Source organism: Diplotaxodon limnothrissa, linkage group LG1, assembly GCF_057381915.1.
Source record: "Diplotaxodon limnothrissa isolate DT_005_m linkage group LG1, D_limnothrissa_male_GT1.1, whole genome shotgun sequence".
Taxonomy (NCBI): Eukaryota; Metazoa; Chordata; class Actinopteri; order Cichliformes; family Cichlidae; genus Diplotaxodon; species Diplotaxodon limnothrissa.
Genome location: NC_140596.1, coordinates 37,071,401 through 37,083,967, shown reverse-complemented (window position 1 = coordinate 37,083,967; position 12,567 = coordinate 37,071,401). Strand labels below are relative to the sequence as shown.

The 12,567-nt window shown below is 42.2% G+C and overlaps 1 protein-coding gene across 5 annotated transcripts in view; it reads left to right on the top strand.

Moving 5' to 3' along the window:
- The window catches only part of pacsin3 (protein kinase C and casein kinase substrate in neurons 3), a 37,564-nt gene that overhangs the window by 7,548 nt on the left and 17,449 nt on the right, over window positions 1–12,567 (top strand). For 2 of the 5 annotated variants that reach the window (XM_085350173.1, XM_085350153.1), the window contains 3 exons: window positions 1,121–1,322; window positions 7,841–7,941; window positions 8,727–8,883. In XM_085350173.1, the coding sequence (XP_085206299.1) occupies window positions 7,888–7,941; window positions 8,727–8,883 (211 nt within the window). In that variant the 5' untranslated portion in view covers window positions 1,121–1,322; window positions 7,841–7,887. Of the gene's footprint in view, window positions 1–940; window positions 1,323–7,840; window positions 7,942–8,726; window positions 8,884–12,567 lie in introns of those variants that run through there. The other 3 variants (XM_085350159.1, XM_085350180.1, XM_085350166.1) reach the window with 2 other exon arrangements.

The following is a 12,567-nucleotide window of genomic DNA, read 5'->3' as shown; positions in this document are numbered from 1 at the left end:
GATCTTGGCATCGTGAAGTCAGTCTGGGATTACTTGAAGAGACAGGGGAGACCAAGACGGACTAAATCCAAATAGGAAATCGAGCAAGTTCTTCAGTGCTGGTTTGTAGCTAGTTCTGACTTAGCGCCGTTTCAGAACCAGAATGGATTTCAAGCTGTTGAAATGAAAAACACTGAGAATGGACAATGTGATGCATCTGTGAATCATCTATGAATTTATTGCAGTAATGTAGTGATTCAAATGAAATACAGGACGCTTGAAACAACAGCAACTGGCACCCCTTCAAGCAACAATTCCAGCTGTATTTTGCAGCGGTAGTGTTACTGCTTGCAGTAGCAGCTCTCAAGCTTTTGAAGTATGCATCGCATTTGTATATGAGCCAGATGATAAAGAGAAGTTTTGACAAAAGTTATTTAAAAGTTGTAGTAAGAAAGAAAGGCATGTCGCAGAGATTCATTAAGAGATTAAACTCATTCTTGCTGGCACAAGTTAACCTTTTCCAGAAATGGGGACACATTTAAGAATTTTTTAAAAATTATTATTATTAGTAGGACCCTTTTTGTTCTTGTGGCACTTTTTCTCTTTTTCCCCTCCATTTTGTCAGTAATCAAAGATGAACCAGACCTGTTCTCTAAATAATGGATTGAAGGATAAAATGACTGATGTTTAAGAGTTGTGTGGTGAGACGGATGCCTTAGGACAGAAGCACAAGGAGAAGTTGAGGTGTAGATTTTTATTGCTGGTGTCATTTGATATGTGATTGATTTATTTGGCTGACTGCATCCATGTTTTGTTCACATGTGCACTTCTGCTTGGTTCATCATGCTTGACAAACCGGCCTAACATGCTTTATGAGTTTTGTTGCTGTGCTGTAGAAACCACATCAAAAAGTTCTTGTGTGTGATGTTGTGGTAAACCTATTTCTAGCTGCTCTGTGTTTTGAGTAGTTCAAAAACATCTGTCTTAAGTCACATTTGAAATTTGCTAAGCTTATCAAGAACAGTGTTCATCTTGCGGATGCATCTTATTGCTCGTCTGTCACATTTGTGACACTCATGTCTCTTGTGTTTCAGTCTTTAACAGCTTTGTGGCTCCCATCACTTTTGCTCTCTTTCAACAGTCCTGCTGTTCTGTGCAGGTCAGGCCTGACGGTCTGCTGCCCTGTTTCAGATCAAGGATTGGATTCCTTCAGGTGGTTAATGGAAAAACTAAACGAAAAACTGAGCCTGAGGCCACTCTGACAAAACATTCTTTCAGCTGCGATGGAAGACATCTTTCAAAACATTTCAATGAGGGAACAACTCGCCTGGATCTGCCCAGAAGTAATTATGCCCTATTATAAAGCAGAGCCAAATTGTATTCTTAGACTCTACCAGAGTAGCTTTGCATGATTTACTGTTCAAAATAATCCTTATTTAACTCGTACTGTGCCTTGGGAAAACACCAAAGTTTATTCGTTATCTGAAATAAACAGTTTTAGTATCTCTTTCTCTTTACCCTTAGTTTTGGGATTGGCTGCACCCTGTAAACAAAGGGTTTGACTGGCAGGTGGGTGGTGCTTATGTCCTCACTGCCAGAACTGTTTTTTTTTTTGTTGTTGTTGTCTTTTTTTTTACTTTGATAGCAATCCACGAGTTGAAAAGGGGATTATAGTGAACTTTTGGCTCATAGAAACTACACACACAAACCTCATAGCATGTTACTTGGTTAATGTTTAATATGGGTTTCCACTTTTGTAACAGTAAGTGTGTGTGTGTGTGTGTGTGTGTGTGTGTGTGTGTGTGTGTGTGTGTGTGTGTGTGTGTGTGTGTGTGTGTGTATTAGAAATCAAGAAATCTCAATTGGCCAATACAAAAAAAAATCTGTCATCTGAGCAAGTTATCAGAAAGAGTAGAAGCTAAGTTCTTGGCAGTTATCATAAACAAATCTGTTTGTTTGAGAGCATATGGCACACATTTTGTTGTCTTGTGGGTGTACAAACTCACTACTCATGTAACCTCTGAAAAACCCTCTTCACTGTCGGACTATACTGTTTGCAGTTCAGCAGAATTGGTCTGTTTTCCCTGTGTTTGTGAATTGGCTCGCACTGAGGGGATTGAACCCAAGTTCACGATAAGTGACCAGAAGCAAGTAAACATTCTCAAACAACACAACCACAGCCAGATGAAGGGGTCAAATGAACTCGCCACATAAACCAAACACACTCATCTGACATGGATCATTCAGGATCTATGACCTCTCTAAATCCTCATGGACCAATCACAGGAAATTACTTAGAAAGTCTTATGTTAGGTATGTGGAATTTTCCATCTTTTTCCTCTATGGATTGAAGTTTATTTTGTTCATGAAATGAAACATGTCCTCCATACACCAGGTAGCTACAGTGACTCTTTGTTGTACAAGCACTGCTTCAGATGTAAACAACTACCCAAAGACTTACAGAATCAGTAACAGTATAATACAAGTTCTTAGTACCAATCCCTAGTAATGGTATGTTCAGCACAGGTTACTGTGTCCAGCTAATAATGTCTGTCTGTCTGCCTGCTTTAGACTAAACAGTCTAATCCCTTTAATGTAGGTTGTGGGTAATGTGTGACTGCTGTATACAGACACAGACACGCTCCTGAGACTTTATGGGATCTTCCTTCCAATGCTCACTGTGTCTGTCTGACTTAGTTTTAGAAATGAAATTTAACAAAAGACATTTATACCAGTAGCCTGCTGGAGGTCATTTTGTAGCTCTGGCAGTGCTCATCCAATTCCTCCTTGCACAAAGGAACAAATATCAGTCCTGCTGATGGTTCAAGACCCTTATGGCTCTGTCCAGCTCTCCTAGAGTAACTCTGGCAGCAAACCTTCTAGAAATGGCATGTATTGATGTGCCATTGTGATTGTTCGGCCACTAAGTTGGCCTCTGCAACCTCTGTAGGGTCTAGGTATCGCCTCACACTACTAGTAGTGACACTGACCCTAGTCGCCAAAGCAGCTGAAACTGATTAACATCCACATATTCATACACACCCCAGAGGGGGGGGGAAAGGAGGAGCAAGACAAGGATCTGTCACGGAAGGACAGGCCCCTGCACGGTATCTACCAGCGCTAGATAGAAGAAGTGGCAGATATCAAGAAATTCTACTAATGGCTGAACAAAGATGAACTGAAAGACAGCACAGAAGCACTAATCATGGCAGCACAAGAACACAAGACGGGGTCGCCAACACCAGACAAAACCCCATGTAAGGCTATGCAAAAATGCCCAACGACTAACTGGTGATGGCTAACCAACCAGCCATAGTAGTGATGGACAAGCAGAGGAAGAGGATTATAGTAATAGATTTAGCTATACCAAGTAATAGCAACATCGGGAAGAAGGAACACGTGAAGATTGTTCCTGCCAAGAACTAAGAAGAGCTAGAGAAGATGTGGGAGGTGAAGGCAACAGTGGTCCCAGTGGTAATCAGAGGTGTGTGTGTGTGTGTGTGTGTGTGTGTGTGTGTTAAAAGAAGAGAAGTGAAAGAGCAGAAACATAAATGGTTTAGGTTAATTCTAGTTTAAAGTTTGGGCTGAGTTTAAAATACACACACTGGTTAGATGTGATTAACAGTTTGGCAAAGTTTCATTTAGGAATAAAATACTGATTCAAATCATCGTTTACTGTTGGATGATACAAGGTTGGGCATAGTATTAAAACACTAGAAGCAAAATATAAAAAGCCTTTATTAGCAGGCTGCTCTGTGCTCCCCTACCTAAAAGCAGTTCTCTTTAGACCACATGAATGTTGTAACTTTTTGGACTAAAATGTATTTCAAAATGCTCCTCATCTCTACCAACTATCTGCTGAGCATGTTGCACAAATTCTGGTGTCAACCTGTAAACATGTGAAATAACCTCTTCAGTCCTCCCACCAAAATTTTCCAAGCTCTACAACCATTTTGAGGCTCTACAATATTGACTACTGTCATGTTGTCATGCCCTCCATCATAAAGCTGTTTTGGTTAAGCCTCTGTTGAACTTCCAAAGAAGCAGTAATTGGCAATCCAGGGCCAAGTCCATTTTCACATAGTGCCTCATGTCCCAGCACGCTGGTGGCAGATGCCTCTGCTGTTATTGAAATACTTAACACTCAGCAGTGACACTCATATACACGGTTATCCTTTTGTTGATTTCACTCACTGCCTGATGTGGATTAAATGTGTGGGAGGTGTGGTGTTACGGTGTGTTTTTGGATCATCAGCTTTTGGTTAATCTGGAACGTCACTCTCCTCAGACACACCACACCCCCTACACACAGTCGGACACACCTACAATTACATATGAGAGCTATGTCCTTTTTATTCACGGTTAACTCAGATATCTGCCCTAAGTGAAGGCTTGCTACTCCGTTGTTGCATAACTGCAAAGCTAATTTATGTTCACTCCCACATTGTTCCCTGCAGATCTCACCAAGGCTACTGTTGTACTCTGCACCTGATTTAGCACTGGTCTGCTCCCAGCACTGACACATTGGGAGTTATTTACGGTGAGAGTGAACAATGTGAGACTCAGGAAGGAGGAAAAATAATCCGGAACCTCTCAGTCTTGTCAAGTCGAACTTGTAGAGCATGGTCTCACAGAGAAAATATTCAAACAGTGATCAAACTTCTAGAAAATGATGCACATAGTAAACGGTTTAGGGAAAAATCTCTTTAAACTAGTTACAGTTCATTTATATAGTTATTTTACTTGTCTTTAGAAAAGAGGCAGTTATTTATTGAAATCAGGCTTCATTATTGGCAGCCCTTTCTCTTCATCTACATCTCCCCATTGTTGTGTCTTACAACTGATCTCTTTGTGTTTATTTCTAACTTTAACACCAACATGTCATTCAGCTGCATTGTACGAAAACTTTAATTTAAGTGTCAAAATACAATATTTTATTTGACAATAAAGCTCTTTGAGTTCATACTTTTCTATTGCAGTGGGAACTACCAGAGAAGGTGTTTTGTAATCCGTGGCCACTCCAGGTGTACAGATAACTCCAACATGCTATAGTTGCAAGATGCAACTTACAGAACTTAGGGGGTTTAGGATCAGGGTTTGGGTTATGATTGTGGTTATGGTTATAGGGCTATAGTTAGGGTTATTTTTTGATGTGTCATGGGATGATGTTTCCACATCGCAAAACTGTGACATCACTAGTGTGACTGGTCACTTGCATTGTTGAGTCTGGACTAATATTAGTGTTGTTGATCCAGGAATGGCACCAACATGGCAATATCAGATCGAGCAACAAGTTGTATCCACAAACTCTGACTGCAACATGCAAGTCACGTTCTGTGTTAGATCCTTCCATTAAAAACACCACAGACAGGGTGGGGAGGTCCAGTGCACTCATTCTGATTCGTAAACTAAGCAGTTGACTCCTGCAGGTGTCCACCTGCCAGTTAAAACACCCTGAGGAAACTGTCCACGGAGGCTTGTACCCCAGAGATTGCTGCTTAGTGTTTTGTAGATCCAGATGGAATTTAAATTTGAAGATGTCTGTGGTCTGACCCACAAGCCCTGGGTAATGGGTGCTGCAAGTAGTGTGGTAAAGGGCCTCTCCACTTTGAACCCCTCATGCCATGCTCCTTCTCATTTTTAATGCATAGAGTTTGTTTTTGTTTATAATGTTTGTAAAGATGGGTATGGTCTAAACTCTTTGGACTGGTCTGACCGTTTGAAAGGTTATGTATGTTTTGTGTATCAGTTATTACATTGGCATTAGCTGCTTGCAGACCAAAATGTGGCACACGAATCTTTTAGCTTTTAGCAAGAGGTGAGATTTGAGTTTGTGTTGAGGTTAAGTGAGCCGCTAGGCCTCGAGTAATGGTGTGTTTGACAAGTTGTTGTATCTGCAACAGGAAACCACCTGGCCTTGACAAAGGGTTTTGTCCAATTGGAGGATAACACGGAGGAAGTGGATGTATGGGAAAGCCAGGTCACAGTAAACTGTTGGTAGAGTTCCTGCAGAGCTACAAAATGTAAAAAATGAATCCCCTCGAGTTCAGTTGCAGCTGAATTTAAAATGCAGGTTTGCTCTTTGGTTTTGCACAGTTGTGCATCGTGCTTTGCTTTTAAGAAAGTATTTCACAAAAAGGGATTGTTTGTAGTGAGAATACACAAAGCAACAGTCTGTTAATTAGTGTCCCTGTTTGTGTTTTCTGTGCATTGGGATGGGCCATAGATGCACATAGTTGGTATCATGTGCGTTCCTGCCACTGGTGTCACACGAGTCAACTCATCTGCAGGTTGAAACTACAGTACTCAGTCCTCCAAACAAATATAGATGTCAACTCACCAAGTTATTTATTTTTTCCTTTCTTATTAGCTTGATTTTTGTACAAATGTTGTGCTTCCTGTCATCTGAAAGAAGTCCATTGTGTATAAAGAGGAGTGGACCGACTGCGCACGACAGGGTATCGGCATTTGTAGGACGCACACCATCCAGCTCTGTGCAAAAAAACAAACTGAGCAGAGCAGCCCTGAGGTCAGAGAGCAGTGAGGACTCTTTGGCTTTCTGTGTCAGCTGATGGGGAGCTGCAGTTTGCCAGAAGCTGAAACTGTAGAGCTGCTTACAGTGGAGCAATAAGACTGGAGACTACTGGGTTTGATAACCCCAGAAAAAGAGGAGACGCGTCTTTTTAAGAAACATCTTCTAAGGAAATCCTGAATGGCCACAAATGTTCCTGATCTACCGAAGAGGATTAGGGCCACTGGAAATAAAATAAAAAAAGAGTTCTGACTTTTCTCAGAATTCTGACTTTAATCTCAGAATTCTGAGATTAAAGTCAGAATTCTTTTTTTTTTTTTTTTTCCCCCAGTGGCCCCAATCCTCTTCCGTACCGATCCTCTTGACAAGGAGGTTGTCTAAATGTGTCCGTGTCAGCAGGATTATTTAATAAAATTTAAATTTCACATCATATTTTGACAAATTAATATGAATATGACATAAGAAAAAAATGGGGAAACCTGGTTGTGATGTTCTCGAGAAAATATCGCAAGTTAATCTGGATCCAGAGATTCACTTCCTGCATGAATTTTCAGACAGGTGAAAGCATGCAGCCTTGGACTGCGCTTGTTGACCTTTCGATCATATTACATGATTATAAGTTAGGAGGTGCAGTTTGTCCCATTTGTCATGTAACTGTAGGACTTCAAGCTCTTAACATCTCTTCAGTGTTTGCTTAAGTTATTTTTCCTGTTTCCTGTCCATGATAACACCTGCAGCTTTAAAACATTTTTAAAAATTATTTTACGCAGCTGTTTTCAAAGGTGACCTCAAGTAAGCAAAAAAGGTCATTTTGCTTCCTCTATTAGGCTTTTGGTCTGGGGATAATGATGGTGTGTACTTGATTTATGCTTGTAGTGAAGTGTATGATTATGTCAGGGTGAAACACCGTCTCCAGGACATCAGTGTTTATCAGAGTCTCAGTGTGAAACAGCCGTATCTTGTCACAAGTCCAAGATGAGGGCTGAGCTGTGGATTTCCCAGAAAGCGTCACTAGGCAAACAAACCAACTGGTGCTCGAGAATAAATATACAGAGAGATGAAATGAGCTGTGACGTATTCATAGAGCAGGTAGACTCATTCCTTAAAAATTATGTTTTAAAGTTTCATTGTTTTTAAATTAAGTGTCGGCCGCTGTTACTCTGGTTAACCAGGCTTTTTCCAGTTAGGGCTTTTTAATTTGGAGTAGAAAGTTGAAGTGCATAGATGTACTTGGAATCAAACAAGATCATGTCAGTGAACCTGTTAAAATTTAATTTACATTTTTTTTTTCTCTCTTTCATGCTTCTTTCGGGTTTTTCTCCTCCTCAGTTTCTTCTGTAGCCGCCATCATTCTGTGCTGTGGGGCCGACCCCAAGATGTCTTCTAATGGAGACCTAAGTGAGCTGGGGAGCTCTGAGAGCTTCTGGGAGGTACAGTAGTAACACTTTAATTGCTGTCGTACATCAGCCGCTCTACAAAACTTAAAACAACACTTAACTTTTTATAGTCTGAGTCTTATTATAGCTGCAGTGTTTCAGCCTGCAGACACAGGTTTCTACCCACTCATGCTACTAATTAACCTAACAAGTTGTGAGCTTTCCAACAAGTTGCTTTTTTTCTTATTGGGGTTACGCAACTTTACCAGTCTTTTCTGGCCCGTCTTTCAACTTTTTTGAAAATTCTAATTAAAAAAACATCTTTTTTGAATTTTTTTTTAAATTTTCAACCTTTCATGTTTTTCACTGTTTAAATGTTTTCCAAATCACTGCGATTTAACACCACCAACTCTAGCCTGTGAAAGGATCAACACCTGGCTCAATGTGTTCAGCACATGAACATGTCTATTTAGCTGATCAACAGCACCTGAATGCAGAATAACTAAGAGGCCGAAGCAGCCAGATAAGTCAGTGTGTCAGTCAGCCGGGTCTCATTACATGCTTTTATCTAAAGACCGAAGACTGACTTCTTCACAGCCTTCCATGTTGGGAAAAATACACACTCTCATCTCCAGTGGCTGTATTACCTTTTGTCTCCCCTTTTTTGTTTTTTAATCTCAGTTTCGATCATCTCTATATCATTTATCCACCAAATATGCTTCAGTCCAAACTGTTGTTGCTAATGTCTAGATACAACGATGACATGAATAGAACTCAGGGAGTGACTGACGCTGTTCTATTTCCTCGCTCCTGTTTGGTTCGTTGGTGTGTCTCTGCAGCCGGGGAACTACAAAAGGACGGTAAAGCGGATTGACGATGGCCACAGGCTGTGCAATGAGCTAGTCACCTGCTTCCAGGAGAGAGCCAAGATAGAAAAGCACTACGCTCTTCAGCTGAGTGACTGGGCCAAGAGGTGGAGGGTTGTTGTGGAGAAAGGTTAGTTTAAATGCTAGCTTTTTATAAAAGAGTGGATATAGCCACCAGTTAGTTTCCATCAGACGTCACCACATTTGGATAGAAATTATGACGAGATATATATATATATATATATATATATATATATATATATATATATATATATATATATATATATATATATATATATATATATATATATATATATATATATATATATATATATATGGGGTGCAACGATACACAAAATTCACGGTTCGGTTCGATACTTTGGTGTCACGGTTCGATATTTTTTCGATACAAAAAAAATGTTCATGCATTTTTAATTTGTCATTTATTAAAATTATAAATATATATTTTAACTCAAAAGTACAGTTTTTAAATTTAACCCTAACCCTAACCCTTGTGCGCGTTTTTTATTTTGACAGCGAATGCGCACCTGCGGACCACTTATGTGCAGCCCTGGTTATATAGCTCGTCATATTGCAGCCACAGAAATTATTTTGTCCATGAAACCATAAAGCTGCACTTTCTTTTTGCCTTATAGTCTGATTTGTCATAACTTCTCCGTTTTGTGGTAAGCTTTTATTTGGCTGTCACTTCTTCACCCTGACCTGTCTTATTTGGCTCAGCAGAACTGAAATGCTTTTACACACGCACTCACATAAGCTCAGCGATTCTCTGCGCGATCAACCTCTCACATGTTTAAGCTTGCTGCGGGAGATTTCACTTGTCATGTTTGCACAGTAAGCTAACGATTAATAAGACTATGTCAGAGGAATTGGTGCACAAATTATCATCACTCACAGATCAGTGCTGTCGCTCTCTATACACAGTTCGCACGATTGCAAAGTGAAAGCAAAAAAACAAGCGCAAATTCAAACGCGACTTCAATATGTCACATATTGACAGTGGCTCACCGATGCCAATGACATAATTACCCAGCTACATTTCTGAAAGAATGCAAAAGCATTGACATATATTTTTCCTACAATAGCCCGACGGGCAGGGAAGAGATAGATTTTGGTAGCCCGACTGAAAAAATCGCTAGCTCCGGGACGTCGGGCTAGCGATATTGCAAGCCCTGTATCTGATTGAGGAATCACTCATCTTTGGAAAAGAGAGTTTATTACAGAGAAATGGCTCTTTCCAAAATAAAAGCTATACTATCCGCTTCTTCTGGGCTATATTCTCAGCAGCATAAGGAGAATCATGTGCTAACAGCTGTCTAAATGACTCAAGTTAGTAGCATGCTTGTTGTTTTTGTCTTTGCACTAGGATGATGTCGGTGTAAATGTGCAGTCATATTCGTTGTGTTCCCACTAGTGCTTTCAGGTTAATCTCGTTGAAATGACCTTAACGCCACAACACGGCAAATCTCCGTTAACGAGCTACCGCCGATCGCTCCGTGCATGGGGCTAGATGGCCAACACGTTAACGAGCTAACTGCGCTAACACACTAGTTCACACCAATGTAATTGAGCATTGCATGGCACATCCAACATACTGTTTTACTTTAGTCCATGACTCGCTTACCTTCAGGGTCATACGTCACATGAAAACCAAAATAATTCCAAACGCCAGATCTGAATGAGGGTGGGGGAGGTCCATGTTGCAAGGAGAGCTTAACTTCTGTCTCGCTAGCTTGCCCTGTGCTCTTCCTTCTGACTATGCTGTCTGTGTGGAGCGCTCAGTGGATCTGCGCTCGACAGTGCAGCCTAGGCGGAGTAGTCGAACACAGATTCACTGAGCGCTCCACACAGACAGCATCGTCAGAAGGAAAATTGATAAAATAAATTACAAATGTTGTATTGTTCGATACATATGCGTACCGAACCGAAAGCACTGTATCGAACGGTTCAATATCGATACGAATATCGTTGCACCCCTAATAAATATATATATATATATATATATATATATATATATATATATATATAAAAAAACACCCAGCACGCCCCTGCGGGCGGTTTATCCTTCAAGCTCGGGTCCTCTACCAGAGGCCTGGGAGCTTGAGGGTCCTGCGCAGTATCTTAGCTGTTCCCAGGACTGCGCTCTTCTGGACAGAGATCTCCGATGTTGTTCCCGGGATCTGCTGGAGCCACTCGCCTAGCTTGGGAGTCACCGCACCTAGTGCTCCGATTACCACGGGGACCACCGTTACCTTCACCCTCCACATCCTCTCGAGCTCTTCTCTGAGCCCTTGGTATTTCTCCAGCTTCTCGTGTTCCTTCTTCCTGATGTTGCTGTCATTCGGAACCGCTACATCGATCACTACGGCCGTCTTCTTCTGTTTGTCTACCACCACTATGTCCGGTTGGTTAGCCACCACCATTTTGTCCGTCTGTATCTGGAAGTCCCACAGGATCTTAGCTCGGTCATTCTCCACCACCCTTGGGGGCATCTCCCATTTTGACCTCGGGACTTCCAGGTTATACTCGGCACAGATGTTCCTGTACACTATGCCGGCCACTTGGTTATGGCGTTCCATGTATGCCTTGCCTGCTAGCATCTTGCACCCTGCTGTTATGTGCTGGATTGTCTCTGGGGCATCTTTACACAGCCTGCACCTGGGGTCTTGCCTGGTGTGATAGACCCCAGCCTCTATGGATCTTGTGCTCAGAGCTTGTTCTTGTGCTGCCATGATTAGTGCCTCTGTGCTGTCTTTCAGTCCAGCTTTGTCCAGCCACTGGTAGGATTTCTGGATATCAGCCACCTCCTCTATCTGCCGGTGGTACATACCGTGCAGGGGCCTGTCCTTCCATGATGGTTCCTCGTCTCCCTCCTCTTTCTTGGGTTTCTGCTGCCTGAGGTATTCACTGAGCACTCGGTCAGTTGGGGCCATCTTCCCAATGTATTCTTGGATGTTCGTTGTCTCATCCTGGACTGTGGTGCTGACACTCACCAGTCCCCGGCCCCCTTCCTTCCGCTTAGCGTACAGCCTCAGGGTGCTGGACTTGGGGTGAAACCCTCCATGCATGGTAAGGAGCTTTCTTGTCTTTATGTCAGTGGCTTCTATCTCCTCCTTTGGCCAGCCTATTACCCCAGCAGGGTACCTGATCACGGGCAGGGCGTACGTGTTGATGGCCCGGATCTTGTTCTTACCATTCAGCTGACTCCTCAGGACTTGCCTGACCCTCTGCAGGTACTTGGTGGTTGCAGCTTTTCTAGCGGCCTCTTCATGGTTCCCATTCGCCTGCGGGATCCCCAAGTACTTGTAACTGTCCTCTATGTCTGCAATGTTGCCTTCTGGTAGTTCAATCCCCTCAGTTCTGACTACCTTCCCTCTCTTTGTTACCATCCGACTACACTTCTCCAGTCCGAACGACATTCCAATGTCATTGCTGTATAGCCTGGTAGTGTGGATCAGTGAATCGATGTCTCGTTCACTCTTGGCATACAGCTTGATGTCATCCATGTACAGGAGGTGGCTGACAACTGCTCCGTTCCGTAGTCGGTATCCGTAGCCTGTCTTGTTAATGATCTCACTGAGGGGGTTCAGGCCTATGCAGAACAGCAGTGGGGACAGAGCATCTCCTTGGTAGATCCCGCACTTGATGGTGACTTGTGCTATGGGCTTGGAGTTGGCCTCTAGTGTTGTACGCCACATCCCCATTGAGTTCCTGATGAAGGCTCTTAGGGTCCCATTGATCTTGTACAATTCTAGGCATTCCAGTATCCAGCTGTGGGGCATTGAGTCATAGG